The sequence below is a fragment of the Fonsecaea multimorphosa genome (genome assembly GCF_000836435.1).
Source record: "Fonsecaea multimorphosa CBS 102226 unplaced genomic scaffold supercont1.2, whole genome shotgun sequence".
In the NCBI taxonomy this organism is placed as follows: domain Eukaryota; kingdom Fungi; phylum Ascomycota; class Eurotiomycetes; order Chaetothyriales; family Herpotrichiellaceae; genus Fonsecaea; species Fonsecaea multimorphosa.
Window position 1 is genome coordinate 704505 of NW_015971636.1, and position 27604 is coordinate 732108.

Genomic DNA, 27604 nt, shown 5'->3' on the forward strand with positions numbered 1-27604 from the left:
ATGCCACCCTGGCCCGTTGCATCCTCTTCGAATGAAGGTAACAGGAACCTCTGTGTAACATCGTACTTGATCGAGCATATATTGTCCAACAACGAGACTCATTTTGCTAGCCGCTGATGCGGCTTTAAAACTCCCCTGTCGCCACCGCCTCCTTTTCTCCACAGCCAGAGGGCCTCGACTGAAAGCGCTTTGGCACTGGCATGTCCTGACTGACGGTTTGCTTCGCTCATCATGGCCTCTATCGGCCTCTCTTTCTCGATGACGGACCAGAGCGCTTCCTGAAGCTCGCTGCCTCTGGCGCCAAAATCCCCTCTTCCCAGCCTGTACAGGATCCTACCTAACGTTTGATAAGCCATGCATCGCTGATTAGGCAAGGTGGACCGGGCAAGCATAGCAAGTTCTGGTATGGTATACCCGGCGCTGCTGGGTGCATCACCATGATGGTGTAGTCCTTCTTTCACGTCGACCTCTAAGCTTTCCTTTGGCGGTATCAGGCGGCCATTGAATCCGAACCTCAGGGCAGAAGCCAGATACGATTCTTTTTCAGGGTTGTACAATGATGCTTGGTCCTCCTCTTCAGTCGGATCTTGGAGCCAGCTCAATGAGGAAGGGTCGTGGGGAGTGTCTGGAAAGTAGTGTGTTTTGAGATCGGCGAGGAAGGAAGCACCATCAGTGTCTAGGGGCACGTAGTCGTCTGCTGAGCGAGGAGGAACGGGAAAATGGGTCGAGGGAGGCAGAGGTGCGTTATCGGCTGATTTTTCAGGCTGCGCAGTATCTTCGTTTGTAGCCAATTCAGCGACGACATCCTTCTCGGGCCCTTGATTGTCATCTACCCCTTCCATGTTGCCCTCAGGCCAAAGCCTCTGACCTGTTTGATCTTCCTCAATATTCGCACGTTTGAGCAGACGTTCCAGGAAGGCAGGATTGAGATTTCGCGTCAGCTCGGCGCGAGCCTCTTCGATATCCTCTATTGACATTTCGGCTATCCGCCTCTTGTTTTCCTCACTGATATCAACCTTTTGCTGCTGGTCCATGTCGAGCCCATATTTCTTGCCCACATGGTGTCTGATGGCTTGATCTGAAGGCTCGACTGTGGCAGGAATCGAGGGACGGGTGGGCAACTTCCCAGTCTGATGTCTTTGTTTGAAAGCGGACACGGTGCGGCGTGGTTTGTGGTCTGGGAAGCCGGCTTTGGAGGGTTTCAGCGAGGGGGCAGAAGGAATCGAGTCAGAATCGTGCTCTTGGATCTCCTTGATGCTGAAGCCAGCAGGCGGAGGTTGAGACGCTCCTTCGTCGATCGGCCTGATGGTAAAGTCATCGGCGTCGAGATCTAATTCGAACCGTTGACCTGGGATGGCCATGTTGCTGCCACTCCCGCTCGGGGAAAAGTTGTCGGTATCGCAGCCGCGCAGAACTGGGCGTACTTTGTTCTTAGCTAGCGTTAGGAAAGCTGATCATCCCCAGATGCGGTCTAGCCGAGACTTTGCGGTGTATTCAACAGTCCGACCAATGAGGGTCCTGTATTCTGTGCTGGGTACCTACCTAGGTAGGTATGTGCGCAGCAGTTCTGTGGAGATTGCCGTGTGCTACCTTTCGTGTTTCCAAGGTGCAGAGTCAGTGTAGACTTTTTGGCGGTGACGGGTGATATGATGCAAGTTTGAGTAACCAGCTACAGTCAAAATCGCTATCATTGGACAGAAGGCTCCATGGAGGGGAAAAAGCGCATATATCCAGATGATGCGTGCGGAGTGAAATAGCCGAACTTGGCGCAAGCCACTAGCTGGAAACTCTGCCGCAGGGGGTCTGGGATCTGGCAGCCACCAGGTGGGTCTAATTGGTGGTATCCGATCTTGGGGGCTTCACTTTTCCGAGAGGATCGTAACAGTCTCTCAGTAGAAAGAACCTAGCAATGGGAGGAAGAATGGAGTGGTCAATGAGGACAGATCGAAGGAGATGATGTGGTTATAATTCCTCTTGATAGCTGTGACTACAGCCATCTGGAGGCGTGACTTGAGTGTTTGGAGAAGAGGAGAATGAAAGCAATCATCAACAGTGAAAAGGAGAGCAGCTACTGAGGCGGACTCCGGGTTTGGGCCAGAAGCCGCCACACTATTACCGGCCACAGCCAACTGTCAACAGCCAAAAGCCAAAAGCCCGAGAAGTGACTGTCACGACACTCTGCCTGACAAGCCTGACCAGCACCTATTCGCCCTTTGCCTGTGTTTCGCCTGTCATTCGGTCCCGATTTATCTTTTGACTTGGTCCCTGCCAGTAGGACTTTTTTGAAGCTTGTCGCCTTACTTGCGTTATCCAGGAACAGGGTCTCTCCACCTACTGTACCTAGTCGAAGATCATCTTCCATCGCCCTTGAACTGTCACAGACACCACCTGCTATTTTTCCCATTGCCCTTTTCCTACTGTCTGGCTCTGGCGTCCCTACTCTGTCTGGTCTTTGTGCTGGTCTAGTCTGGTCTGGTCTGGTCTTCCTCTTTGCACGCCTCACCAGACCTTTCACTCACCCCCATTTGCCTCGCATTCCGCATGTGCTGCTTCACTCTTTGTGGCTTCTGCGTCTCTACTCTGTACCTTGTCCCCTCGCTCTCTCGCTCCCTGCCACCTCTCTGGTCTTCCTCCCCTTCCAGGCACTCGTACTTCCTACTTCCGCCTCGTGTTGGCACAGTCCAGTCCTTCTAGTCTAGCAACCCCCCGGTTTTGTCTTCGTGATGCACCTGGGTGATTTTACGTTTTTGGTTTCCACTCTTCCCATCCTGTCGCAGCTGTGGTCTGGGTTTTTGTTGCCTTCCATTCATCTCGCGACCCATCATCGCCCCCTCTCCATCCCATCGTTTGACCCTGTGTCAAAAGCCCTGTAAGCTATTGTGCTTTAGGCTGGTACATATATCTCCCTATCTTCCCACTTCTGGGCCTTTGCCCTCCTCGACCTTTTCTTCCTCTCTTCCTTTATCTTCCTGCGCGCTGGTCGGAGTGGTCCTTGGGGCTAGGCATGCTACAATACGATTTCTCTAATTTCGAAGTTCCCTAATCTGCTCCATCCGCGCGTTCACCACCTGCAAATCCTCTCCGCTAAGCCCGCCTGCACCACACAGTTCCCATTCCAGCCGGTGTCTTCACAACCTTTTGAGGTTGTGCCGTCAAATTCACACCCGTCACCCAACTCCATAATACTTCGATTGTCTCTTTGTATAACGTCCTAGTCATCAACCCCAATTATTCACCCCTTTGCCGATCATCATCAGCAGTTCCATCAGTCCATCAGTGCTGATTCCTTCGATCGACCTCATCGCCTTTCCGATCACCTGCTTCACCTGCACACGTATCTTCCGACACTTTAATCTTCTCTTGATGGCTGCGGTGTAAGCCTGCGATTTCAACTGTGCACTTGGTTGTGGTGGCCGAAGAGCTGAAGATGGAAGTGCATGACACCAGAAGTTCATCCAACGACTTGTCCAGCGCGCCGCCGAGCGATGCTGAGAGCACTCCCGGACCTCCAAATTATCACCCAGCGCATCGCGACTTGGGCGTAGCAGGCAATCTTGGTGTTGCAAACAGTTTCAGCGCGCGACAAACCCAACCGGGTCCCGGTGCAGGTGTCAGTGCCTCACCAGCCACAGCTGCAGGTGCACGCCAAGACAACGGCGCAGCTGCGCCTCCCATCAGGAGACCCCGGAAGAAGCGCGACCCCAACACGCCTGAAGAGAAGAAACCACGAGTTCCTCGTAAGCCTCGGGGGACAGGGCCCACAGCTACAGGTGCACGTAAGAAGACCAAAACAGAGCCACCAGAACAAGGCAGCTCCCTTCTCATGCCTCGTCCTCAAAATGCAGGCCTGCAGGCGTCCACTCTGGTTCAACCAGTTTTGTTCTCACCTCCCCCAGGAACCGCCGACAGCCGCCGAGATGAAGCCGCCAACTTTACCGGATCCGGCCTCACGATGCATAACCCACAGATGCGCGCCAGCACACCCCCTCGGCGGATCTATGAATATCAACCACGTGAATATGGAAGCAAACCACACGCCCCGCCGCCGCCGACTCCTCCTCTTCCTTCACAATCCTCCCCTCCTCGCGCAACTAGCATGTACGATCCCATCAGATCTGTCCAGCGACCTGTTGACACCAACCCGCCTGCTCCACCCTCCGTCCGACCTGCCGTCACTCCTCCAAGAAGGACCGACAACCCGAGCACATCTCCAACCATCTCCAGCATCATCGATCACCCTCCACAACCCGACATCTCGACGGCTACAACCGTGGTTACGCATCAGGTAAAGACGGAGCCTTCTCACAATCAGACCAATGGCAGGGTAGTCGATTCGCCAAGAGTCAACGGCAATTCCTCAGCAGCTATGGATGTAGACCACATCACTCCAGACCAAGTGCAGCACAGGAAGCCCGGCCCTTCAAGAAAAGTGCCCTCGGAAGCGTCCACTCGTCCCACCTCCCCCAAGCCTGCTCGGTCAAAGGAGCAGCCACCGCCACCGCCAATGGGTTCTGGGCTTTTGTCGGCCAGTCTGTTCGGAGGTGATTCGAGTAGCGATATGCCAAAGGACTCGGAAAAGGGCCCTAATATCGTCCTACATGTCGACTTGAAGAACCCCAGTAATCGAGTCATCAACTTTGCGCGTATGGCCGAAGAAAAATATGGGTTCGCGGCCCTGTACCCTCGTCAAGCCGCTCAAAAAGAACGACTGGCCAAGATCGCCGCCGCCGGTGCTGCGCTCGAAAGGTCAGCATCAGGCAGCAAGTTTGGAGGCACGTCAGCCGGGGACAGTGGCGACGAAGATCTCAGCGTCGACATTGAGCGTGATTCAGATAACGACGGAGACGTCGCAATGTCTGGAGTCAACGGCGGTCAAGAACCACCAAATAGTGGGACTGACGGGCCCGGGCCAAAACGTCGACGGCGAAGAAAGGTAGAGGAGTACGATCAAGACGATCCCTTTGTGGACGACAGCGAATTACTCTGGGAAGCGCAAGCAGCAGCTAGCAAGGATGGATTCTTTGTTTACTGTGGACCGCTTGTACCGGAGGGAGAAAAACCAGCTGTCGAGAGGTATGTGTTTCTGTGGTCCAAGTATTCCCCAGCACGCTGGCTGACGTTAATATAGGGCGGATGGCACGATCAAGCGGGGCCGTGGCCGAGGTCGGGGCGGAGGTCCTGGTTCTCGCGGCGGAAGAGTAGCCACTTCTGAAAGATCTGGGAGAGGTGGAGGACCTGGATCCCGGGGAGGAGGTGTGACACGAAAGCCTCGAATTACAAAAGATGACCGAGCACAGATGGAGCGAGAAAAACTCCAGCGAGAGAAAATGGCGCCACTGGTAGCAAAGCCCACAGCATATCCTGGTTGACCAGGTGGCCTTCAGCAACCGCCATATTGCTCACGGCTGGTATCGAAAGACAGTGATGGTATGGATATGACAATTAGCAACTGGACGTGTCATGAAACAGATGTTCATTGTGCAAGGGGCGGGAAGAGGTCCAAATATTGGGCTTCACCAGTTCACGGGTCGGAAAAGTGCCGAGATGTTCTGCTTTTCTAATCCCGAGATGTGTATTTTAGTATCTACCGCATGAGCGGTGAAGCATGTCGAGCACACGAAACCCACCATTTCGAGTACCGAGTACGCAGATCATGTCTTCCAAAAAAAAGGGGTTATCTTTTCTTTCGGGTTTAATTCTTTTCCTTTTGGAACATTATACGCCATCCCGAGCCGTGCTCCATTTACTGGCATCACCTTGCGGTGGCTTGCAGCGTGGTGGCTTGAACTTAGTGCGGGAACATCTTGCACCAAAACGTCATAGCGCATCTTCATGGCACCAGATGGCAAGGATTATTCTAAGGGTCAGCAGGGGCAGCCATGGAAAAGCACAAATTCCCATGGTCGAAACGCTAAAGTGAGACTGACCTCGCGAACAGCGGCCACCCAGCGGCCGGTCAAGAACAAGATTTGGCCAACCCCTTCCCAAAGAGCCATCTGATCAACATGATACTGCGTAGTCCTAGTGGCGCCCAGCGATCCCCAATCCCAGAGGCCCAACACACCTGCCGAAAAGGCTTTACTGCAAGTTGCTGGTTTTGTTCCCATGCCGTCCTTGCCGATCCTTATGGTGCCAGTCCTGGATTGGTGCATGATGCAGCGAACCAAAGGACTCGTATTGGTGGTTTGGGGATCACGGCCAGCGAAAAGTGCGGCACGATGAGCGCCCAGCAGTAGTACCTCGTAGTCGTGGACCCGGTGGTCGACGCCCCCAATTAACGGCGACCCAGCCAAGTGGCCCTCCCAATGGCCCCCCAATGCCCCCCAATTGCCCCCGATGCCTCCAAATGGCTCACTAAAACATCCATCCCGGCAATCTCTCAAAGCTCGCCTCGCCCACTAATCAGAGGGACGCGGCGACAGCGGTTAAGAGCTGCAATGCAGATTCCACCATCGCCAGGTGTGGCTTATAGGCCTCCACCCGTGCGTGATTCCCGACATTCTTCTGGTGCGCCCAAGAAGGTCCGTGTCCGCTGTGAGGGACGGTTCATCCGGGGTGGGTTCTTTCAGTGGCTTTCAAGCTACAGTAATCCGCCGACTACGACATACACTGCTCTCTTCCTTTTCTCCTTCAAGGCTCAAGCCCTTCGTCGCACCTGATACCTCGCTTGCGTCTGCGGCTGGTGACTGGTGACTGGTGACTAGCCACCCGCGGTTCAGCGCCTTCTCTCCCCGAGGTGGTGTTTGCTGTTGCTGAGGCGTGTGTGCGCTGCTGCCCGCGCTCCATCTGTCCCATCTAAGTAATTGTCCCAAGACCTAGCAACGCACGGCTTTTTGCTGTGAGCATTAGAGACCACTTACGACGCTTTCTCATCTCGCGCCTCAGACCACCTCCTCTCTCTCCTTCTCATCGCACTTCGGATCCGACAATTTCGCGGCAAGCATGTTGTGCAAGCCGCCACTCACACTGCTGCCGTTTTACCTTGCCTTCCCAGGCTAACCGTGGTTCGCCTATCCACCGGCCGTATCAACAACCTGCCTATTCCCCTCTATCCGAACACATTCGCGGTGGTAACTTCAGGCTCCTTGGAGCAGGGCATAAGAGAGAAGGAGGAAATTCATCATGGACGGGTTCTCAAGCTTCTTTGGCCAGCCCTATCCCGGGTCCGAGCCACAAGACACCATGGACGGCTACACGCAGGATGACAGTATGAGTGGCATCGATCCTAGTGGCATGGAAGCTTCGGTCTTGGGCCAGGCGCAGACCCTTCAGCAGATCATTATTCAAAATAACGATGAATTGATGCGGAGAAGAAACACGATGCAGTCCCAGTACCGACAAGGCTCGCACGATCACGGCCGCAGAGCTTCGATGCTGGAGTTTTCTTCCGCCATGGACAGTGACTTGGCCAATTTCCAGTTCGATCCAAACCCGAGCGAAGTCAGCCTGTCCATGGGGCCTCCCAATATCATGTCAATGCCGAAATCTCTTGATCCACGAAGAGTCCGTTCTAAGGAGGACTTGTCTCTGAATACCCGGTTCTCTCAAATGAATGCCAATTTTGAACACATGCCGGCCGTCAACAACTTCTCTCCGGTGATCGTGCCCAGCACCTCCGTCCCTGTCGAAACATCTGCCGCTTACATCGCGCCCGGTATGGACATGGCAATGGATTTTGACTCCCTGGCGGGAAGCGCAAGTGCTCCAGCCATGCAATCAGGGCCAATGCACGATGCCATCTTCTCGGCCTCGCCCATCGATCAGGGCTTCTCAATCCCATATCAACCCGGCAGCCATGACCCAGGCGGCGGCTCAATGAGCCCGCCTGGTCCAAATCCAATGGCAACAATGACCCAAGGCATGTCCTCATTGCGCGAGACTTTCTCAGGCCCTTCTCAGCAACTTCGAAGGCAGACCTCCATTGCCCCTGTTGCATCAGGCTCTCTCTCCACAATGGCATCTCCGATACATATGCAGGATCCCCCAAACAGAAGACGATCTTTAGATGTTCATTCAGCTTTTTCCGCGAAAGGTAGCGTAACATTAGAAGGGCGAATTTGATGGCCGTATACTGACGCGATGCGATAGACGTTAACTCCTCCCTGAGGGCTATGAACCCTCCGTCGCTGCCACATATGCCGCCAGTCCCAGGGGGGCTGATGCAACATCCCAAATACGCCAATGCATATTCTTCTAGCGGGTTTGATATGCTAGGGGTTCTTGTGAGTAATTTCTCGAACTGTGCTCTTAAACCTCGTTAACACTTGCCATAGATGCGAGTTGCGACGAGACCACGACCCGAGATCAATATTGGCCCCGTTGACTTATCCTGTGCCTTTGTCGTTTGCGATATCGAGAAATTTGATCTTCCGATCGTTTATTGCTCGGAAATGTTTGAACGACTGACAGGATATACAAAACACGAGGTCCTTGGCCGGAATTGCCGCTTCCTCCAGGCACCGGACGGAAGAGTGCAATCGGGAGTGAAGCGGAAATACGTCGATGACAACTCGGTCCTCTATCTAAAGAATCAAATCTCCAAAAGGGAAGAAGCACAACTGAGTCTGATCAATTATCGAAAAGGCGGTCAACCGTTTATGAACCTCCTCACCATGATCCCGATCCAATTTGATTCCGAAGATTATAAGTTTTATGTTGGTTTCCAGGTCGATCTTGTCGAGCAGCCAGGCTCTGTTTCAGGGAAGAACCCAGGTACGGTATACTCCCGGGACTGACAAACAGAACGCACAAAAGATGACTAACTTTGCCAACAGATGGTACTTATGAGATCAACTACAACCGAAGCTCGCTGCCAGCATACCATCTGCCTGCTCCTCCTGACCCAAGTCAAGCACTGCAAGATATGGGCCAGACTATCTCTCCAGACGAAGTGTCCAGGCTCCTGGCCACCCTCGGGCGAGGCGAGTCAGACGTGTCAAGACGCTTGTGGGACAAGGTCCTGCTGGAAAATAACGACGATGTTGTGCACGTCCTTTCACTCAAGGGGCTGTTCCTCTACGTATCGCCCGCAAGCCGCAGAGTCCTAGAGTACGACCCCAGTGAACTTGTTGGCGTAGGCTTATCCTCGATCTGCCATCCGAGTGACATAGTGCCTGTTACCAGAGAGCTGAAGGATATGCCTCCGGGAGAGTCGGTGAGCGTGGTCTATCGGATCCGCCGGAAATTCAGTGGGTACACCTGGTTTGAGGCGCACGGCTCCCTCTACGTTGAACAGGGGAAGGGCAGGAAGTTCATTATCCTTGCAGGACGAGAGCGACCAGTCTATGCCTTGGATCGGACCGAGCTCTCCTCGGATGGCAATCTTGGCGAGAGTGAGCTATGGTCCAAGATCTCGACGTCAGGGATGTTTTTGCATGTGTCTTCTACGTCTCGAGTCATGCTCGACCGACTCCCTGAAGATCTGGTCGGGACAAGTCTGCAGGCTTTGATGAGACCAGAGTCCAAAAAGGAGTTCCTACGTTTGCTTGAAGTTGCACGAACAGGCGAGAAAGTGACATTCAGGCATGATCTTCAGAATCGGAGAGGCCAGGTCCTTCACGCACAAACGACAATCTATCCCGGTGACGCTCGGCTTGGTTTCAAGCCTACATTCTTGCTTGCGCAGACCCGCCTACTGAAGATGACGCGCGCTGCACTCTTGAAGTCAGCGTCGACAGCATCATCGAAAACTGACAAGGCGTCGGCAGGGTCTGGAACTCCAACATCACGTCCGTCGGCCAGATCGTCTGGCAATGGCCCCGACTTTGCGGAACATCCCGGCTCTCTACAGCTAGCTGGCCCCCACACCTTGAGTCTAGGCAACCAAGACGAGGCGTTGGCTTCGGAAGACAACATCTTCGACGAGCTGAAAACAACCCGAAGCACCAGTTGGCAGTTTGAACTTAGGCAGATGGAGCGTCAGAATCGGTTACTGGCCGAGGAGCTTCAAGCATTACTGAGTCGCAAAAAGAAACGCAAGAGGAGAAAGGGGCTCGGCCAGGTTGAAAAGGACTGTGCTAACTGTCACACTCGAGTCACACCGGAATGGAGACGAGGACCAAGTGGGAACCGTGATCTGTGTAACAGCTGTGGTCTGCGGTGGGCCAAACAGGTACGTGACTTCTCTCCCTCCTGCACAATGGCGTGTTCAGATAGCAGATGCAGCTGACATACTTTGTGGTTGCAGAATGGACGAGTATCTCCTCGCAAGCCATCAGGCCAAAGTGACAAAGGCTCCAGATCCCCAGCCCAGATTAGAGCAGCCAACAAGACCGAGGCCAAGAATGGCGAAATGTTTGAGACAATGAATGGTGGCCCTGTCCAACTGGTAGGGAATACATCAGGAACGGTCGCGCAAGAAGAGAATAACGGTGAATGGAGAGGTCAGATGCCTCCAAAAATCGAGGAAGGCGAAGAACCTCCACACCCAAGTATTTTGCCGACATGATCATCAACTTCTAGGTTCCGGATGTTCATTGGGGCTTGCCCCTATCACAGTGCTTGAAGGGAGGCCGCCCGGATTACTGAAACTAAGGCTGGGATTGGCATTCCGGCCCAACTGTGGAAAAATTGTCCTTGAATCCTGCTCCATCGCAGCTTTGGGCCTTTCGCCGCGCTGGGACAATGCTTGGGTCTATGACCCGTTATTCATCCACAGAATTTCAACTCCCGGAGAACGCAATTCCGTGGATGAGAGAGCGCCACAGCAAGGGCTACGACCTGGTCCCTCCGGAACAGACTCAACTATAGTCACCCAAGATCAAGCATTCTTACTTCTGAGATGAGACCAGCTAAACCCTACCGGAGGATACCCATCACATATGTCTGTCACCTTGAGTCGGAAAATCTTTGTCACTACCACATCCACTTCGCACCAGGAAGGACCGCATACGCTGAATGAAAATGTTACGACCATGAATTGGGCTCTGGGCCGCTACGAAGTTTCATGACGCTCTAGAATTGGGCGCTCGGCGCTGGTTGTTGTAATATCGCTGTTAACTGTTTTGAAATCGTGAAAGCATTATTTGCCGCAACGGGCACAAGGCCCAACAGGCCAGAGTCTGGCAGGGTTTGACAGCGATGGGTTTGGGTCTTTACGATGAAAGAAAAAAACGCATTTCCGGGTACGCCACTCACATCGGAGTCCGTTGAAACAAGGAAATGCGAGGGCGCGAGGGCGATCCAGACTGCAATCCGGGACCCGCCAATTCGAACTGGCAAGCTGTTGATCAAATGTCAATGAGGCACGTTGAGACACGGACTCTTATTTATTTTTTCCCTCTTCTTGTCGTGCATGATATGTTACGATACACGACGTACGCTATGCTGTACGAAAGTCTAAGTATGTATGTCATGGTCAATAGACGGAAAACATCCATGGATGAAATAGTCAAAGGCCCATCCAGCATGTCATGTCATTTCATTTCATCTCATCACGTCTCAATTCATCCATTGATGCCAGAAAATGAATTTGATAGACTGTTTCCTTTGCGACTTGCCTTTAGCCCTGCCCCTGCTCCTGCCTCTCTGCCTCCGGCCCTGTCCCTGCGCGTGTGTTGGTATGCATGTATACATGTATGAATGTATGCAGCTCATATCCCAAGACATGGACCATACGAAGACTCCGGACCAAGAGGGTTTTCGAAGGCCCGCCGAATCCGAATTTCTAGCAATCACATGAGGAAGAGTCGGAATGGCTGGGGACGTTTGGCTGATATGGTTTAAAAGCGGCTTGCATCGCTAAGGGTCGGGGGGGCTGGCCTGATGGTCCAAGGATCGGGGGGACGATAGAGGGCGGAGAAAAAAAGAAAAAGAGAAAAGGAAAGGCGGTACAGAAACATGAAATACGCATGCCAACATTATGAATGACAAGATAGATATGAAGAAGAAAAAATTGCGGTGGGGAATAGCCTGGCTGGGCTATTCCCGCTTGCAGTGCTTACCATGTCTCTTCTATACTCGATGCCAGATCCTCTGGAGCGACAAACTGTCCTTGCTGTCTGCCGGCGGCTGGGGATCCGAGTCCAGAATCCAGGACGAATCACGGCGCCGCAGCTGCACTTGCTCCTCTGAGGCCTGGGTGACGATCGAGCTGACCTTGTTCGGATCCGGGCCGCCGCAGGGGATGGTGTTTGAAAACGAGAACGTCGTGCTAGGTCGCCCCAGTCCTCCTGGAGTACTGGTACTGTGGGCCGCTTGTTGTAACTCGACGGGCGCGGTGTAGCGAAAGAGGAGAGGGAGTGTCGACTCCTTCCAGACCGCCATGTGGTTGCGACGCGTGGAGAACATGGTCAGGAACAGCCCCGCGAGTCCGAGCACGACGAGGGCCAAGGGATAGCTGATCCATTCCCAGCGGACTACGATCACCGCCTCGCTGTGAAGAGTCGTGCCGATGGCCACGGTGTCTTGAAGCTGCTGGAAACGGCCCGTCAGTGCCTGCCCGACGCTGTTCACGACGTCGCTGAAATTCCCGTTGCCGTCGATCGCCTGCTGGCCCGCAGAGCTCCAAGGCCCGGCGACTTGGTCGAAGCTGGTCGAAGAGAAATTGAACGTGTCTCCTTGCTCAGAGGGGTCCGAGTACCAGTATCCCCCGTAACTGTAAGTGGTATTTCCCTCGAGCGCTATTCGCAGGGCTTGGATGAGCAAGTACGCTCGACCTTGAGCATCGTCGTTGCCGGCATCGTAGGCGAAGTAATTCGTGCCATTCACTTCTGCGTTCCAGCCTGTCAAAATGCGACCATCCGGTTGATTCTGATTGATGATGACGGTGCCGTAGTCTGTAGCTGTTGCGTTGGAGATGGTCGTGCCGGAGCGAACGACGGTGTCCATAGTCCGCACACAGGGTGTAAACGCACATTCCGTGGCGGCTTGGACTACCAGTCCGTCGAAAGAGGAGGTCGTGTTAATGTCGAGATAGCCCATGGCAAACAGAGGAGAAGAGATACCAGCATATGATTTGTTGTCCCAGCTCTTGCCCCAGTGGCTGTCCGGGGCTGGGTCAATATTCAGGGGCCACACCACGCGGCGAGGGTAGGTAACGAACCACTCCACCATACCCGAGGATGACAGGTCAAGATTTACGGAGACGTTGACGGGATTGCCGTGTGGGAAGGAATAGGTTGGCGACCAAGTGGTGGAGGACGACGACTGATTACTTTGAGAGAACTTCTCAAAGTGCGAGGTCAAGTTGATGTTGTACGGGTCTCCCTCAACTTTCACGTGGCTCGTCATGTCTGTACACATGGTGCACATTGCAAGGGTGTTGTACACTGGCCATGTGCAATTTCCACTTGGGCAGATGGGATTCGGGATTGCACCTGCTGCCCCTCCAAATGCTCCGATCAAAGCGTTCAGTGACAGGCCTGAACCGCCCAGGTTTCCACTCACTGATTCGTTGTATGAAGTCGGGGTACGGATCGAGGCAGGTTGGGAGGGGACAGGGTTGTCGCGAACAACAGTGTTCAAGACTTGTTGCAGAAAGGGTTCGAACCCGAGAGCCAGGACGGTGACCAATGCGGCGACCAGTGCTCGATAACTACCCCGACGACTTAGGATGAGGAGAAGTGAGCCGTAAGGCCCGCGGCTGGCCTCCTCGAAAGCGTCGACAGTGTTGAGTGGTCGCGGCTTTCCAATGAACCACAGCCACTTTTCCTGGCGCAAGGCAGATGCCAGTACTGCCAGAAGTGCAGCATTTGCAAAGCCTGCCAGAAGGGAAACTATTGCGTTGATCTAAGAAGTGGCATTAGTATTGACCGAACAAATACCAGACACTGAACACGTAGGACTCACTGTCAATCCATCTGGTAAATCTGGAATAGGGCGGTTGTCGTATACAAACAGAATGGCAGCAATGGCAGCAAGGATGCAGATGCACAGCAGTGCTGCTGACAACTCCCATACCCAGTTGTCCAAGCTCATTCGGGTCCACCATGATGGACTGGTGACAGACCGTTGTGAGTGTGTTGAGTGAGATGTCAGTTGTTTCTGCGTACTGGACTGACTACTGCTAGAGGTTTCTTCCATTTCCTCGTCGTTGGCTGGTCGCAAAGAGGTCTTGTATTCCCCATGACAAGGGCGAACAGCGAGTGCAATGCCATACCGGACAATATATATCGACGGACTCAAGTCCTAAAGTCTGCAAATAGCACCATCTGCAGCGTCCAGGTATGGGAGGCAAAGACGCAGAACACGCCCATCAATAACACCAGCCACAATTTGGCGAGTCTGTCATGTAGGGGCAATCTGTCAAAGTTGGGGGCGATTTGGTTCAGACGGGCGGTCTTGTAGAGCAAAACCCGGGGCACTGCGGCCGCACGTCGATGCACGAAGGGCCTTAATAGAGTGGTCCATCATGGAAAAGAATTGCTCAGACGACGGACTGAAGATGAGACTTGATGAGCGCTGGACAGGCAGTAATGGAAAGAGTCTGGAGGTGGCAAGGTGGCTATATTTGTCCCGCCCATGCGGCCGCTATGGAGGCCTCAGCGCAGGAGAGGGCCTGATCAGCTTGTCTGGGCTTACATAACGCACAAGGCTGAGGGGGCTGTACAGCGACTTCGGGAGGGAGGGAGGAAGGGAAGGATATGGATCGGGATGCGCCGACGAGGGAATTGGAGGGACACGAGGGATTGTCTGTCGCTCAGCTGTGGCGAAGGGTGGCCGCGTGCGATGGCTGGAAGATGTACGTACACAGGGCGGGAAGGTGAGAGGATCAGCGAAGAGGGCACGAGGACATGCGAGCAGCAGAAGAGGAACAAGAATGATCGACAGTCGCTATGTTCGCACCTTTGCTGCCCAACTGGCTGCCTTGTATCTCCAAGGGCTTCTTAGCTAGCTTCTGGTGCTTCTTGGTGCTTGCTGGTGCTTGCTGGTGGTGGTGGGGGTTACTGAGGGGGCTCTCACTGGGCTGGGGCCTTGGGGGGGAGGCTTAGGAGCTAGCAAGCTAGGTGGGTGCTACGCTTCGTGGCTTCCCTATTCCCCGGCCTATTGGTCGCAGCCCCTAGTCCCACACCCCTGTTGGCCTCTTTTCTAACGGTTGTTCCGCCCAGTCGGTGTTTCAATCATGGCCCTTTTTCTCTGCTCCCCTGCTTTCTTGCCTCTTCCCTCCTGCTTCCCCGGCAAGCTTTTGTCGCTCTCGAAGGGTTTGTCCCTTTTTCCTCGCATGTAACTCTACCATCTCGCTTGAAGCATCACTTCTGTGCGCTTCAAGACCGGTGTTGCCTCGTCGATGCTGATGCTGCAGGAGATGACGATGGATAGACCATCATTCCATCATTCGACCGACTCGGTGCCTAATCACCATCCCGCTGGTACCCAATCGACCTCTACCGAGTGCTACTAAGTAGTCCTGTCCCACAATTGTACGCCAACGCCCAATGCTCGGAGTTGAATAATGCAGGGTCTAGGTACCTAGGTCCCTGGCACCCACATGCCCAGTCTTCAAACCCTCTCCCCCTGGTGGATGCCCTGTGGATGCCCTGTGGATGCCCTGTGGATGATGCCCTGGTCGCAAATCCAGCCTTCCCGAACCTCGTCTCTCACGCACTTCCTGCTTCAACATTTCCATCCATACATTTCTATCCTCACTGTTCCCCCTCCCCTCAGTGAGTCAATCACACGACCCAAGACCTTTGTCACTTCCGATAGACACAATACCTGACGCCTCCTATATCATACAGTGCAACCTTTCTCCTCACCATTGTCGCCAAATTCGTCAATATCAACATCCCACCCTCCATCTTCGCATCTGCCTCCTGCACCTTTGCGCCCACTTATCCCACTGCCAGTAGCACCTGCCTGCACCCCTCGACGCCTCTGGTCCAGCATTGAATTGCTTCCCACTTCAGTTCCGACTATTGCAGTCTCTCGACTTTCTCGTCCCGACATCTTGCGATAATTCTGCGAATCCTTCCTCTACCTCCTGACCCCGTGCGCGTGTGTGCGGCGGCCCTCTCCCCCTTTCAACACGAATAAAGAAAGCCTTTCCAGTACAGATCCCAATCGCAGGGATCGAGACGCAAATAGACCTCGGAATCCTTTTCAGATCACGTCTGCGCGCAGTCTCCGTCTTTCGAATTGACCTTTGGCCATAATAAAGGTTGCTCCCACCTTCTCCGAAAGTCTCTCCTGCAGCATCGCATTCCCTCACCGAGAGCCTGAGAGCCTTCCACACCAATTTCAGAGTTCTTTTGCGCTCTAAGAGGGGGGATACTCTAAGAAGCCCCTTCATTCAATCATCCCACCATGGCGGACAAGATTTCTATCACCATATGCGGCGATGGAGGTTGCGGTATGATTTCTCACCTTTACAGTGCCGCCGGCATATTCCGCTGATGTTCTTTTCCCTTTGTAGGCAAGTCGTCCATTACACTGCGCCTCGTCAGATCGCAATGGACTTCCGAGTATGTTGCTCTCCTTGTGCCCCTGACCAAAGGCGTCCTGCTAACTCGGAGCAGGTATGATCCTACTATTGAGGACTCGTACTCGGTGACTCGAACAGTGGACGGGTTGAACTACTATCTCTCACTAACGGACACAGCTGGCCAAGAAGAGTATCGAAGTTTGTGGGCTGCTTCCAACCTCCAGTCTGACGCTTTTCTCCTGGTTTATGATATCACCAATGCTGCCTCTCTCGATGGGCTTTCGTGGTTCCTTGACATGATTGACATCGAAGCTGAGAATAGAGTGGAAGAGAACACCCGATTGCTCCGCGAGAAGGGTGCCAAGGTACGCGGCAGAAGGGAAGACGGATGGAAGTTTCCTCCGATCAAAATCATCGCCGGCAACAAATGTGATCTGAAAGATGCCAGAGTCGTCAGCAGCAAAGTGGGCTGGGAATGGGCCAAGAGTAGAAACTGTGGTTTCATGGAGACGAGTGCCCGAGAGATGGTAAATATCGAGGAGACTTTTGCCTGTAAGTCAATGCTGCTTCATCATTCATCAATGCCCCTGCTAATGCATGTCGACAGTGATTGTGCGTAGAGTGGTTGAGGCAAGAAGACAACATGGTGCGGGTCCCGGCTCCCTGCCCCATCAAGCACCGTTTGCCTCCAAAGGTCATACCCCTAATGTCAGTGGTGCTGGAGCCTCTTACCAGATGCCCGCCTCCATGCAACCAAACCGACAACCATCCATTCCGAACCCCTTGCCGCCTACGGAGAAATCAGGCTTCGATGATGACAACATTAATGTCCCTTGGTGGAAGAAAGTCTTCTGCTGCCGAGGCTGACGGTCACATTGAAAGTCCATGAGAAACTTCGGGCTTGTACAACATGGCGGCCGCTTCGTGCACATGCTTTATTTGGGGTTGTAATATAATATTACACGAGGATACCTCGCAACACTTTTAGTGGCTGAGCTCTTTCCATGCGAAAGAGTCTACCACGTGTATCAACTCAGCAGCTGGTATGAGCGGGTCGCCGTTACTGGTATCAACGAGCTTTGTTGGTTTGAGGTCAGCTTTCCGAGACCCAGACAGTGACAGCCACTGCCGCCAGACTGAGCCGCGTGTGGGTTCTCGTCACCATTCATGAAGGCACGCTATACGTGGACAAACACTGGCTTTCCGAGACAGTTACAGAGCACTATGATCTTGCCTGCACACAGGAAGCAAATTGCCAGCGCTTCACACGCCTGATTGGGGGGTGAACTGATCAGCGGACAATGAAAAAGGGAGCTTGGCAGGACTGTTTCCACCAGACCGGCGAGCAGACGCCAACAGTCGATATTTCATCTAAAAAGGGATGTATTCTTGGGGAAGAGATATAGAGCTTTCCAGGCAAAGACAGGGGGGATGGCCGCGAGGCCGGAAAAAGTGAGTTTTGAAGGTGTTCTAGCGATGTACCCTTTTTGCAGTGTATTCCTGCTGCTTTACTTTCATTTTGTGCTGTATAGTTCAGAATTGTCGATAATTTTGGAAGTCAAGACCCTGTGAGGAGGGGGATATAAGTCCTCGGTGCCTGTGGGGACGTTGTGCGCATGCAATTGTCAACAGGGGACAAGATCGGATTTGACCAAAGACGGAAAGGGAATGCTACGAAGCCTTGGATCTGCTGTCGTTATGGGGTCGTCGGCTGCGGGACAGCGAGAGATGTACCTAGGTGTGTATATACATAGTTCAGTCTTGGATATCGATTGTACTAGAACAGAGTGGACTACTTGTTTGTTTGCATACTACTAAATGTAATAATACTCGGTATCGCCACCCACCATTCCATCCACACATTTCCAAGATTTGTCCACGCGCGTGTGCGTGTGTGTGTGTGTGTGCCCTTTCTCGTCCCTTGGGTGTTCTTGACATATAAATAACGACGTCATCCGGGCACTGAGGAGGAGTACGAGGAGGAGGCTTTGTATTGCGCCCAGTCTTGAAGTCTCGCTCCGTCCTGCTTGCAGCTAATGACCGAGCGTGAGTGTGAGCGTGCGTTTCTGGCCGCCGGTGGTGGTGGGGCAGGCGTAGGCATGGGCCTTGGACTGGGACTTGTTGTTGAAGTCGGTGCCAATGAGGTCAACATGGTGAACTTCTTGGACTGCATCATGGGCAGGCCGTGCTTTTCCGAGAGGCGAAAGATGCGTTGCAGCTTGGCCATGTCGATTCCCCCCTTCCCACCGACGTCGCTGTTGTTGTTGTCATTTTCTTCTTGGCCTATGCTGGGGGAGACGACGTGCATGACGATGTCGCTGCCGGAGCTGCCCTCGGTGACGCTGCCGTGTTGGCGCACCTTGACGAGATTCTCGACCAGGAACGCCGCGGTGCGGGCGTCCCAGAGCCCGTCGCGGGCATGGCGGAGCGACGGGTGCGAGAACAGCGCCATGCCGCGCTCGAGTGTGCGTTGGTCCGTTTGCTTCAGGCAGAGAAAATAGACGGACGCGACGAGTTGGGTCGAGAGCGTGTAGGTGGCTGTCCCGGTCGGTTGCGCGCAGGACGAGAGATGCGACTTGGGCGAGTCCGTCGCTGCTGCTGCTGCTGCCGCCGCCGATGAGCGAGACAGGAGAGCGTCAATGCATGAAAGGGCGCTTTCCAGGTCAGCCTCGGCGTCGCTGGGCAGCGGTGGCGGTGGCACCGCCAACCCCGAGTCACACGGTCGTCGGGTATATACCGGCCGCGAGTCTGCAGCCGCCTGTCTTCCCATCTCGTACGCCGTTGCTATTGACGAAGGAAGGTGCTCCTTGACAAGGTACAAAAACATGTACAGGTTGATGCGCAGGCGCATGATCCGTTGGGTGCGCTGTTGGCGATGATCCTCTTGCCGCGTGTACGCAGAGGCCGTCTGCCAAGTCAAGTCCTCGTCGTGCGTGGATCTGAATTTGCTCAACGTGGCTTCGTACTTCTGCAGCTGTGCAGCGAGCACTAGTCTCTCGATGAAAGGCTCGGAAGGGAGCTCCTCCATCTTCGATCCCCTGTAGTGGACATAGTCAAACAAATGGTGCAGAGCCCAGTTCTGGAGTTTGACCAGCACGGCTTCGGCGTGGGTCAGGTCGAGGAAGGCCTCGGGCACGATGTCGACGACGCCGGTCCTTTCTTCGACGGTCGCGAGGTGCAGGATGGGTGAGCGGCGGTCGTCAAAACAGCTGGCTTGGAGGTCCAGCTCGTGCAGCAAGGTGGTTAGATGTGGAATTAAGGGATCATGAGGATCATACAAGGATTTGTCGTCGAGCTGCTGGCATTTTTGAAGCAGGTTCAGGCCCTGGTCAAGGTGCCAGATTGCCTGCTGCGATTCGCCTAGCAGGGACTCAAAGGCGTAGAAGATCACGCTACAGATCAGAGCCACGGCCGGGGATGCGTCCGGTCGAGACAGATACTTTCTCAGCTGCCGGTGGCATCTGCTGATCATGCCCATGGTCCTGAGGTTATTGCCGCTGACTACTAGCCGAGTGGTTGCATCGGGAGTTGTCGTCTCGTAATAGTCGATTCCCATCAGTTCCCCACACAGGTAATCCTTGTGAAGCGCACTGAGCGCGACCAACGCATTGCGGACGACAGAGTGATGGTTCGCTCGTTGTAGGACCAATTCTGTCCACAGTGTCGGATCGGCACAGCTAGACAGGTTCCACGCCGCTTGACAGCAGTAGTAGTGGAGCAACTGCCGGTCGGCCTGGCTGCCGGGGACTTTGAAGGGGATGCTATATGTGGTGATAGAAGCCGGCTCTAGGGGTAGATGATGCTGTGCGGTAGCAGGTAATACCAACCCTGGACCACCAAGGTCGGGATAGCCTTCGCATTTTCGGCCCGTGCGAAGGCAACGTCGACACTCGGGCTTTGCTTCGTCACATTTGACTCTTCGGGCTCTAGAAATTTGTCAGAAAAACGTGGCGACGCCCCAAGTGAATCCTACAGGATCCAACTGGGGTACGTGGAGTCACCTTACTTGCATGTTATGCACCCCGACTTCACCTTGGGCGTGCTCCTGCGAGATCTCCCAGCAGAGGCCCCTCTTATCTCGAGTATCGACTCCATGGTCGGTCCAAAGCAGGGAAGCGAGTGATCCTTGACTTTGAGAAAATATACGACATGCTGGAGACAAGGCGCGCGCCCTCCATTTCAAGAGGGACGGAGCTGCGGTCATTGGCGACTTGGAGGCAGGAGGCCTGAAGCGTCACTGCGAGAAGTCATGATGTCGCAGCCTTATGCCACAAATGCTGTGGGCCAATAGCGTCGGGCCCTGGCAACCTTAAATATACGAGCATCGACGCTTTGCCCAGCTGGTCTCTACATTTTAATTAATAACCCCCGACCCATGATCGAGGCCGGACAATAAAGAGACAAGATATTATACAGGAATAAATGTGCCAGGCTGGGACCGGGCACAGGACTGTCCGCCTGACATTGTTCATCATATACAGGCAGACTTCTCCCCAAGGTAGAATAGACCGATAAAACAAAAACCCTGCGATGTACTCCAGGGCAAAGCTCGCTCGCCACGACGCAGCAGACCCAGATCCCTTCTTGCCCCTGGATGCCTGAATGCCAGTATGAGACCATAACAAAATACATAAATGCCATGTTTCGTCGGCCGTGGAGGAATACTAAGACAAAATGTATGACATCAATCGCTTTCTTTTCCCTTGGAACATGACCCTGTGCTCTCCTGCCGGTGTCCATATCTCTAGGCGTTCTCCTTGACTCGACTGCATTATCATTCAGCCTGCCTGACAAAAAAGAAGTGATAAGGAAGTGTAGATGTGTGAGTTGAGAGCGTCCTCTCCTGCGGATGGTACGATCAGATGCTAGAGTCCATCGTCAGTATTTTCGTTCGGAGCCTCCGATTGATCGTCTACTTGTGTGATGACGTTCACGGCGGTACTCACTAGATTTCGATCGGACTGATCTGGTCAAAGGGAAACAACCAGTTACTTCCTGCCTCAACTTTCTCCAACCTAAGCAAAATCAACTGTCAGCAACTTGTACAAACGGCATCTGAGGTACGGAAGGAAAGTCGCGCGGCAAGCAATCACTTACCAATCATAAGGCCAGACGACAAGATGTCCCTGGACACAGCCCAACAGCTCTTCCGCCTCTTCAATAGTCAGGATGTCGTCGCTCGCGCTAAAGTCACGTCTACTAGACCTAGTGGTAGCTCTTCTGCGACGACGGCCACTTCCAGCAATGTTGGCTGTGGATTGAGCTGCGTTCTGGTTCACTGCGTCCGAATACCCAACAAAGTGGCCGTTTGCGGTTGATGGAGTGCCGTTGGATGCCGATTTCTCCTTTTCCGCCGCCGTTGAGCTCAGACTGCTGATGGGTCGCTCGGTGCTGAAATCATCATCTTCACCGGTTCCGCTGCCCTCGTCAACGATGGTCTGGCCTTCGGGAACAGTCTGCAGTCCGGACTTTTCCTCCGTCAAGGTTTCCTGCCGATGTAGGGTGGGCATCCCGAGCCTTTCAGCCTGTGCTTGATTGGTCTCCGCAGCCCAGCGCCGAAGTTTCGCCTTTTCAGCGTCCTCATGAGAGTGCGCCGACTTTTCTCCAAGGACGTTCTTTATTTTCTCCTTCACATCGGCGGTGGCCTTTTCAATGTCGGTGGGAACATGAGTCACGGCTTTGATTTCTGCCGCCGGATGTCGAGACCCGGCTCCTGGAGGACCGCTTTTAGCGACAGATCCAGCGCGAGAAGGATCAGAGACCTTGTCCTCCTTAGGAAGGTCATTGCCTTGCAATTGGTTGAATCTTTGCTCATATGCCACGTACTGATGATATTCGTCCCAGTTACGCACTTGATTATCCGGCATGCACCGGAACACTGTGCGGTATATCTTGGTGTTATTCTCGGCCACCGCATGCCAAGTGTCGTAAAGGAAAGCGTCGTGGATCGGATCCGTCATGGAATCCCGATCAACCAGCGGCCGTCGCAGCTCATCCATCAGCGGGTGACGAGGGCCCATCGAGTCCTTGGAACTGACTTTGACAAGTGTAGGACCTCCTATGTCCGAGTCGTCTCCTGCGGGTAGAGGAGGCAGCTGCGACAACATAGGTAAGCCGAGCTGCACTGTATCCATTCGGCGCAAACCCGGCTTCGGAGGCAGTGGGGGGTTTGGTGTCTCCATTTTGACCACATACGATGGCATCCGAAGCTGTTCACCATGTTTTCGTGGTTCTTCCAAGGCGGCCTTGCCCTCAGGATCAATCATTGAGAGCAAAACCTCCTTTGTTCCCTTGACAAGCGTGCTGTCTCGTCCATCTCCCAGTCCTTCCGCTGCAATCTCTGCCATCCTGTCATATCCGTGCCCTTCGACATCTTCCTTGTGGTGGGGATCGCCAGTAACGCGCGGGTCTTGAGTCACGCCCGCTCTCTTCGATTTGAGGTTGGGATTGCCCTGTTGTTCCCAGTCTACATCATGGTTGAAACTCCTGAACTCCTCGGTGCGTTGAAGCAATTCTTCATGCAGTTCTGTATCTTGCCCTTGTAGTGGGCTTAGCACATCACCCGCTTCTGAGAGTGGGCTTCCGAATGCGTCATCTGGGGATTCTGACCGGACCGACTTTCCCGAGGATCGCATTTTGTTGTGTTCTGCTTCCATCACTTGGGCATCTTCCATGATCTTGTCAACATCCAGGCCGAGATGTTCGCGCATCAGGCGCATGCGGAGCGTGTGCGGGAAACGACCAACCTGATAAGGTTTGCCGTTCATCCACGACCAGACCATATCGGTATCGCGCACAATAGCCGCACATTCGGAATCGCGATTTCCCAGCATTGATCGTTCGTTGATGTTCGCGGATCCAATCAATGCAACTCTGTCATCGACCACCATACATTTGGCATGGATGTAGAGTTGTTCGGTCACGAGCGTCTTGCGTGGGCCAATTCTGCCCCACTGACGAAGACTGTAGAACTGGATATATTCTTCAGGATCAATGCCCACTGCCTTCAACCGACCGAATATGGAAGATTCTCCGCGGCAAATACTGCGATATTGATACTGCATGATCAACCGCACGCTGGTCCCACCTTCTTCCTCGACCGTATTCTGGAAACCAGGAATCAATGGAATGATGACCACTGCTTTCCAAGCCTCCTGGTGCTTGCTTGCACGAGTGATCCGTTCCACAAGAGCGTCACCGATCTTGTTGTGTACCGTGGCACCTTCCGTCTCGCAGCTGGAGATGAAAAATTGGTTTTCAATATAGACGAAATGCTCGGATTCTTCAATCAGCTTGATATAGGCGTTCATGATGCTGTGCTCCGTCTTGTCGGGAGTGCCCAGTGACCAAGGTCCAGCGGAGCGACAAATCTGGACTTCACATGTTCCATCGAGACCAAGCGCTTCCAAGTCGGCTGGGTTAAAGTCTGGAGGAGGGAGCAAAAACGGCGTAGGGCGTGTTGGTTTGCGTTGCCGTAGGATGTAGTTCCACCTCTGGACAAAATGTCTCGTCAGGTCGCGGGCTGGCTGCCCCACAACCTGCATCGAAATGTCATGCCACGGCATTCTGGCTACCCTCGAACGGTCGTACATCTCTTCATATGGCTTGTTAAGCGCATAGAAGTCTTGTATCCGTGGATTAGAGTAGTCCTTGCCTGGCCACAGTTGGCAATGGTCTGCATCCTTGGGCTCGTCGCTTGGCTCAAAGCCAGTGGGCTTGTCATCCACCAGCGTGTGTTGAGGAGTATCCCACCTGCCAAAGCACAAGTCAATGCCTCCGACAAAGGCCACAGTGTGATCAACGATACAAATTTTTTCATGATGCGCCCAGAAGAAGGTGTTTTGTCGAAATTGATTGGGTGATCTTTGGACAAATATATTCGGGTGCAGGTCCAGGAGGGAGAATTTGGTGTACTGGGAGTCAATCGGAATAGCCGCGTCGATGTTGCGATAAACGATGACAAAAATCTTGACCCCCTCTTCGGCTTTCCTCTTCAGCAATCGATCAAGACGCCATTTCTGACTGATGGCAGGAGGCCGCCTCATGTACAGCTCGGGGCTCAGCCACCAGTCGTGGATATAGATAACATCTTTGGCTTGATTCAAGGCGCGAGACACTACCCACATGTGGTCTCTGCCGTCAACAAGCCACTGAGCAAAGCAATTGGGCCTCACCGGAGCGAAGCTCTCGAATCTGTTGATCTTTGCCCAGGGTGATCCCGCAACCATTTCTCTTATGGACTCCTCGAACTGTTGCAACTGGCGTTCGTTGTTAGAGATGAGTTTCAACTTTCTTTCCGAGTTGACCAATTTGAGACGGTGGTGTTGCGGATGTTTAGCAGATTCCTTTGCTGCCTCCGCCAGCTCCTTCGCACTTCTCTGATCGCTCTTGCGCGACCTGCGGGACTGTATCTTGAAGTCTGAATCAAACAAAAACACATCATAAATATGCATTTGCTCTGCCGAATCCACGCACACAACATAACTGTGCCTGACAAGGAACCACTTTGGTGTATGCCGTTTCTTAAACTCGAGCGCATTCAACGCTCTGAAATCGAGGCCTTTGGCCGACCGGATGAGCAAAAGCCCTTCTTTGCCATGTTCGCTACCCTCTGCAGCAAGACGCACACCAAGAGCCGATATCTCCAGGAATCTACACAGGCGATTGCTCTCTGGACGAAACAGCATAAACTGTATCATCGCTTGCAGATATTTTTCCAGAGTCTTACGCTGGCGCTCGGCAAACATCTCTCGGCGTGTGCTCCCAGGAGTTACAGGATCGTTGAACCCTGCCACGCTTGATTTCCGTCGTTTTGGTGTGATTGCAGATCGAGTCTGGCTTCGAGGAGTTGGCCGTTCGGTGTCTGTTGCCGTACCAGGGTCGGTATCGTCACACGCGTCCGCCTCTTCGTCGTCGCCTTCATCGGCAAACAAGCGTAGAGATTTCAGATATGGAAACACCTCCAAAGGAAACTTTGGCATTTTCTTTCGCCCATCGCTTTTCAATCTAAGTCTCCCAGCGTTGTATGCGGTTTTATACCTAATATGCATCTTGGAGAAATCTCCAAGGGATCGTTTAATCACCCATTTCATCCGGTTGGCTCCATTACCATATTCGCATTCGATCTTGAAGATCAGATGTCGTAGGACTTTGTCTTCGTCGGTCTCCTTGATAGCTTTGTCATCCTTACTTTTGTGTTGATCGACTTCACTGTCCGTGACTTGCACTTTGAGCTGTTCCAAAAGCACTGGTACCCTTCTGTGATTGTGCTCGTCGCGCTGGAACATACTGGCAAGCATCAAAGCCGCAGGAGCTCCGGCAGCCAGTTCAGCGAGAAGGGCGGCAGATCTTTGGATCTCGGGAGTGGGCGGCTTTTTCCTGCCCTGACCGAACGTTTTCAAAGTGTTCTTGAGTTGCCTCCATTTGGCGGCGCTCAGGGTTGAGCTCCGTTCGGCCAGCTGCTTTCGGCGAGATGGTGTCTTCGGAGTTTGCGCTTCGCTGGACCCAGCTTCTCGGGAGGAAGTGATATTGGCAAAATTCAACAGGGTCAGCGGTCGTCTCGGGCCTTCCGGTGTAGTATCACCTGGCTTTCTCTGACCACCATAGCTTAAACCCCGGAGAGGATGACGAGGCGTCCAACCAGTGCCGTTCGTGAGTTGCTTGCGCCCTTCGTCCTCAGAGACGCCCTGGGGGCTATTAATCATGTCGGTATCGGTGGCCCTTCTGACTAGTGCACGGGGTCTTTCAATGTCCGTATCAGAGTTGATGGGAGCACTTGCAAAGCCTGGGCGCATGAGGCTGTGGGGAGATGATGGCGCGGTCTCAATGTCGTCGAAACGTTGTATTTTCCGCCGCCGTTTTCGACTTGCCCACTGAGACGTGCTGTTCTCTGCAGCACTACTCTCTTCTGCGTCGGCGTCGGCTTCAGCACCGCTATCCTCCTCCAAGGTAGCAGCAAGCCCAATCTCATTGCGGCCAGATTGAGTAGAAGGTTGGTTGTCGACATCTTTGCCCTCCACAGAGCGTCCACTGGCGGACAAACCACTGGGAGACCGAGCATGACTGAACGAATATCCCTGAGGTATAGCCAATGCCCTTAACCTGGCATATAGTGAGTGGGGTTTGTCCTGCTCTGAACCATCGGCTCGGCCAGCTGGAGGCGTGGTGTGGCCATTACTATGGGGACTGATCTCTTGGGTATCTCGAGAAAATTGCACACTCTTTCTGCCCACTGTTGGTGTCCCGTTACTTTGCACCGCATTCTCCAGATCAGCGGGTTCTCTTCCGCTGACCGAGTGTTCATTCGTCGCGCTTCGGGCGAGGTTTGATCCCGAGCCGTACGTCTTTTTCAGGGCACTCGATGCCCTGGATGTCGTGGAGAAGGGAGTGAGCTTGTCAGGCGAGGCATCTCGTGGGGTCGAGCCCGAAGGCGTCGGACCGCCAGCGGAGGTGTTTGTCGAGCGGCTGTTAGACAGGAGTGCAGGACCCGGTTCTCCAGTGGCTTTGAAGGCTGGCTGAAATGCTGGTTGTAATTGCGCGCCTCTCGCTGACAGTCTTTCCTGATCAGTCGCCGCCCCGAGAGCCACGGGGTGTTGCTTCGTCTCATCTGTTTCTGCCATGACAATAGGCGTAGATGGCCCGGGCGAGCAGACAGTGAGGTGTCTGAATCACCACAGTACCTCCTCTTCCACCACCAGAGGTTGTTCTCAAACACAGTTTGTCATCATTTCTGTACAGGCATTCTCTTTGATCTGACGGTTTCAATCACGAGGACGGGTGGACAAGCACTTGAGCAGTCGTGCCAATATTGCGGTCTCGTATTGGATGAAGGAAAGGGAGGGTAAACTCGGAGGGGTAGCGGGCAGCTGTTGCCAATTCTGAACCAATGTTGATGCTTCTCATGTGCACACACGGATGCTGGAGGTAAAACGTGTAAGTTATCTGCGCTGATTGTGGAATATCGTGAGTGATCACCTTCTAAGCAGCCCGTTCGCCCATGCGCAGTCGGAACGGCCACTTGTGGAGAACGTCAACATCAGGAAACTGCCAAGGCGGCACTCCTTTCCACTCCTCCCCGCATCCAAATGGTGAAACTGCCAGGACAGTGAATTCAAGAGGATAGCGAGGCTGTAACGTGCATAAGGAAGAACATCCTGCATCCCGAATCCTAGAGGGACAGTCAAAATGACCCTGGCTACGGCTCAAAAGAAAAGATCATCTCGTAGCATGATCATTACTAGGCCA

General features: G+C 53.6%; 7 protein-coding genes across 7 annotated transcripts; 3 read left to right on the top strand and 4 right to left on the bottom strand.

Moving 5' to 3' along the window:
- Nucleotides 1-98: 98 nt before the first annotated feature.
- Nucleotides 99-1361, bottom strand: Z520_01201 (uncharacterized protein; the record flags this gene model as incomplete). Its single annotated transcript, XM_016771719.1, has 1 exon — nt 99-1361. One exon carries the CDS (start codon nt 1359-1361, stop codon nt 99-101), a length of 1263 nt encoding a protein of 420 aa, XP_016636858.1.
- A 2066-nt stretch (nt 1362-3427) lies between these two features.
- Z520_01202 (uncharacterized protein) lies at nt 3428-5369 on the top strand (the record flags this gene model as incomplete). The annotated part of the gene is made up of 2 exons (XM_016771720.1): nt 3428-5073; nt 5129-5369. 2 exons carry the CDS (start codon nt 3428-3430, stop codon nt 5367-5369), a joined length of 1887 nt encoding a protein of 628 aa, XP_016636859.1.
- Nucleotides 5370-7122: 1753 nt separating this feature from the next.
- Nucleotides 7123-10447, top strand: Z520_01203 (uncharacterized protein; the record flags this gene model as incomplete). Its single annotated transcript, XM_016771721.1, has 5 exons — nt 7123-8032; nt 8089-8222; nt 8274-8712; nt 8775-10111; nt 10187-10447. 5 exons carry the CDS (start codon nt 7123-7125, stop codon nt 10445-10447), a joined length of 3081 nt encoding a protein of 1026 aa, XP_016636860.1.
- A 1505-nt stretch (nt 10448-11952) lies between these two features.
- Z520_01204 (uncharacterized protein) lies at nt 11953-14022 on the bottom strand (the record flags this gene model as incomplete). Its single annotated transcript, XM_016771722.1, has 2 exons — nt 11953-13728; nt 13789-14022. The coding sequence occupies 2 exons, from the start codon at nt 14020-14022 to the stop codon at nt 11953-11955; spliced, it is 2010 nt and encodes a 669-aa protein (XP_016636861.1).
- A 2220-nt stretch (nt 14023-16242) lies between these two features.
- Nucleotides 16243-17227, top strand: Z520_01205 (uncharacterized protein; the record flags this gene model as incomplete). The annotated part of the gene is made up of 4 exons (XM_016771723.1): nt 16243-16288; nt 16352-16400; nt 16455-16912; nt 16968-17227. 4 exons carry the CDS (start codon nt 16243-16245, stop codon nt 17225-17227), a joined length of 813 nt encoding a protein of 270 aa, XP_016636862.1.
- Nucleotides 17228-18311: 1084 nt separating this feature from the next.
- Nucleotides 18312-20455, bottom strand: Z520_01206 (uncharacterized protein; the record flags this gene model as incomplete). The annotated part of the gene is made up of 2 exons (XM_016771724.1): nt 18312-20286; nt 20367-20455. The coding sequence occupies 2 exons, from the start codon at nt 20453-20455 to the stop codon at nt 18312-18314; spliced, it is 2064 nt and encodes a 687-aa protein (XP_016636863.1).
- A 998-nt stretch (nt 20456-21453) lies between these two features.
- Nucleotides 21454-26979, bottom strand: Z520_01207 (uncharacterized protein; the record flags this gene model as incomplete). The annotated part of the gene is made up of 1 exon (XM_016771725.1): nt 21454-26979. One exon carries the CDS (start codon nt 26977-26979, stop codon nt 21454-21456), a length of 5526 nt encoding a protein of 1841 aa, XP_016636864.1.
- Between the last annotated feature and the right edge of the window lie 625 nt (nt 26980-27604).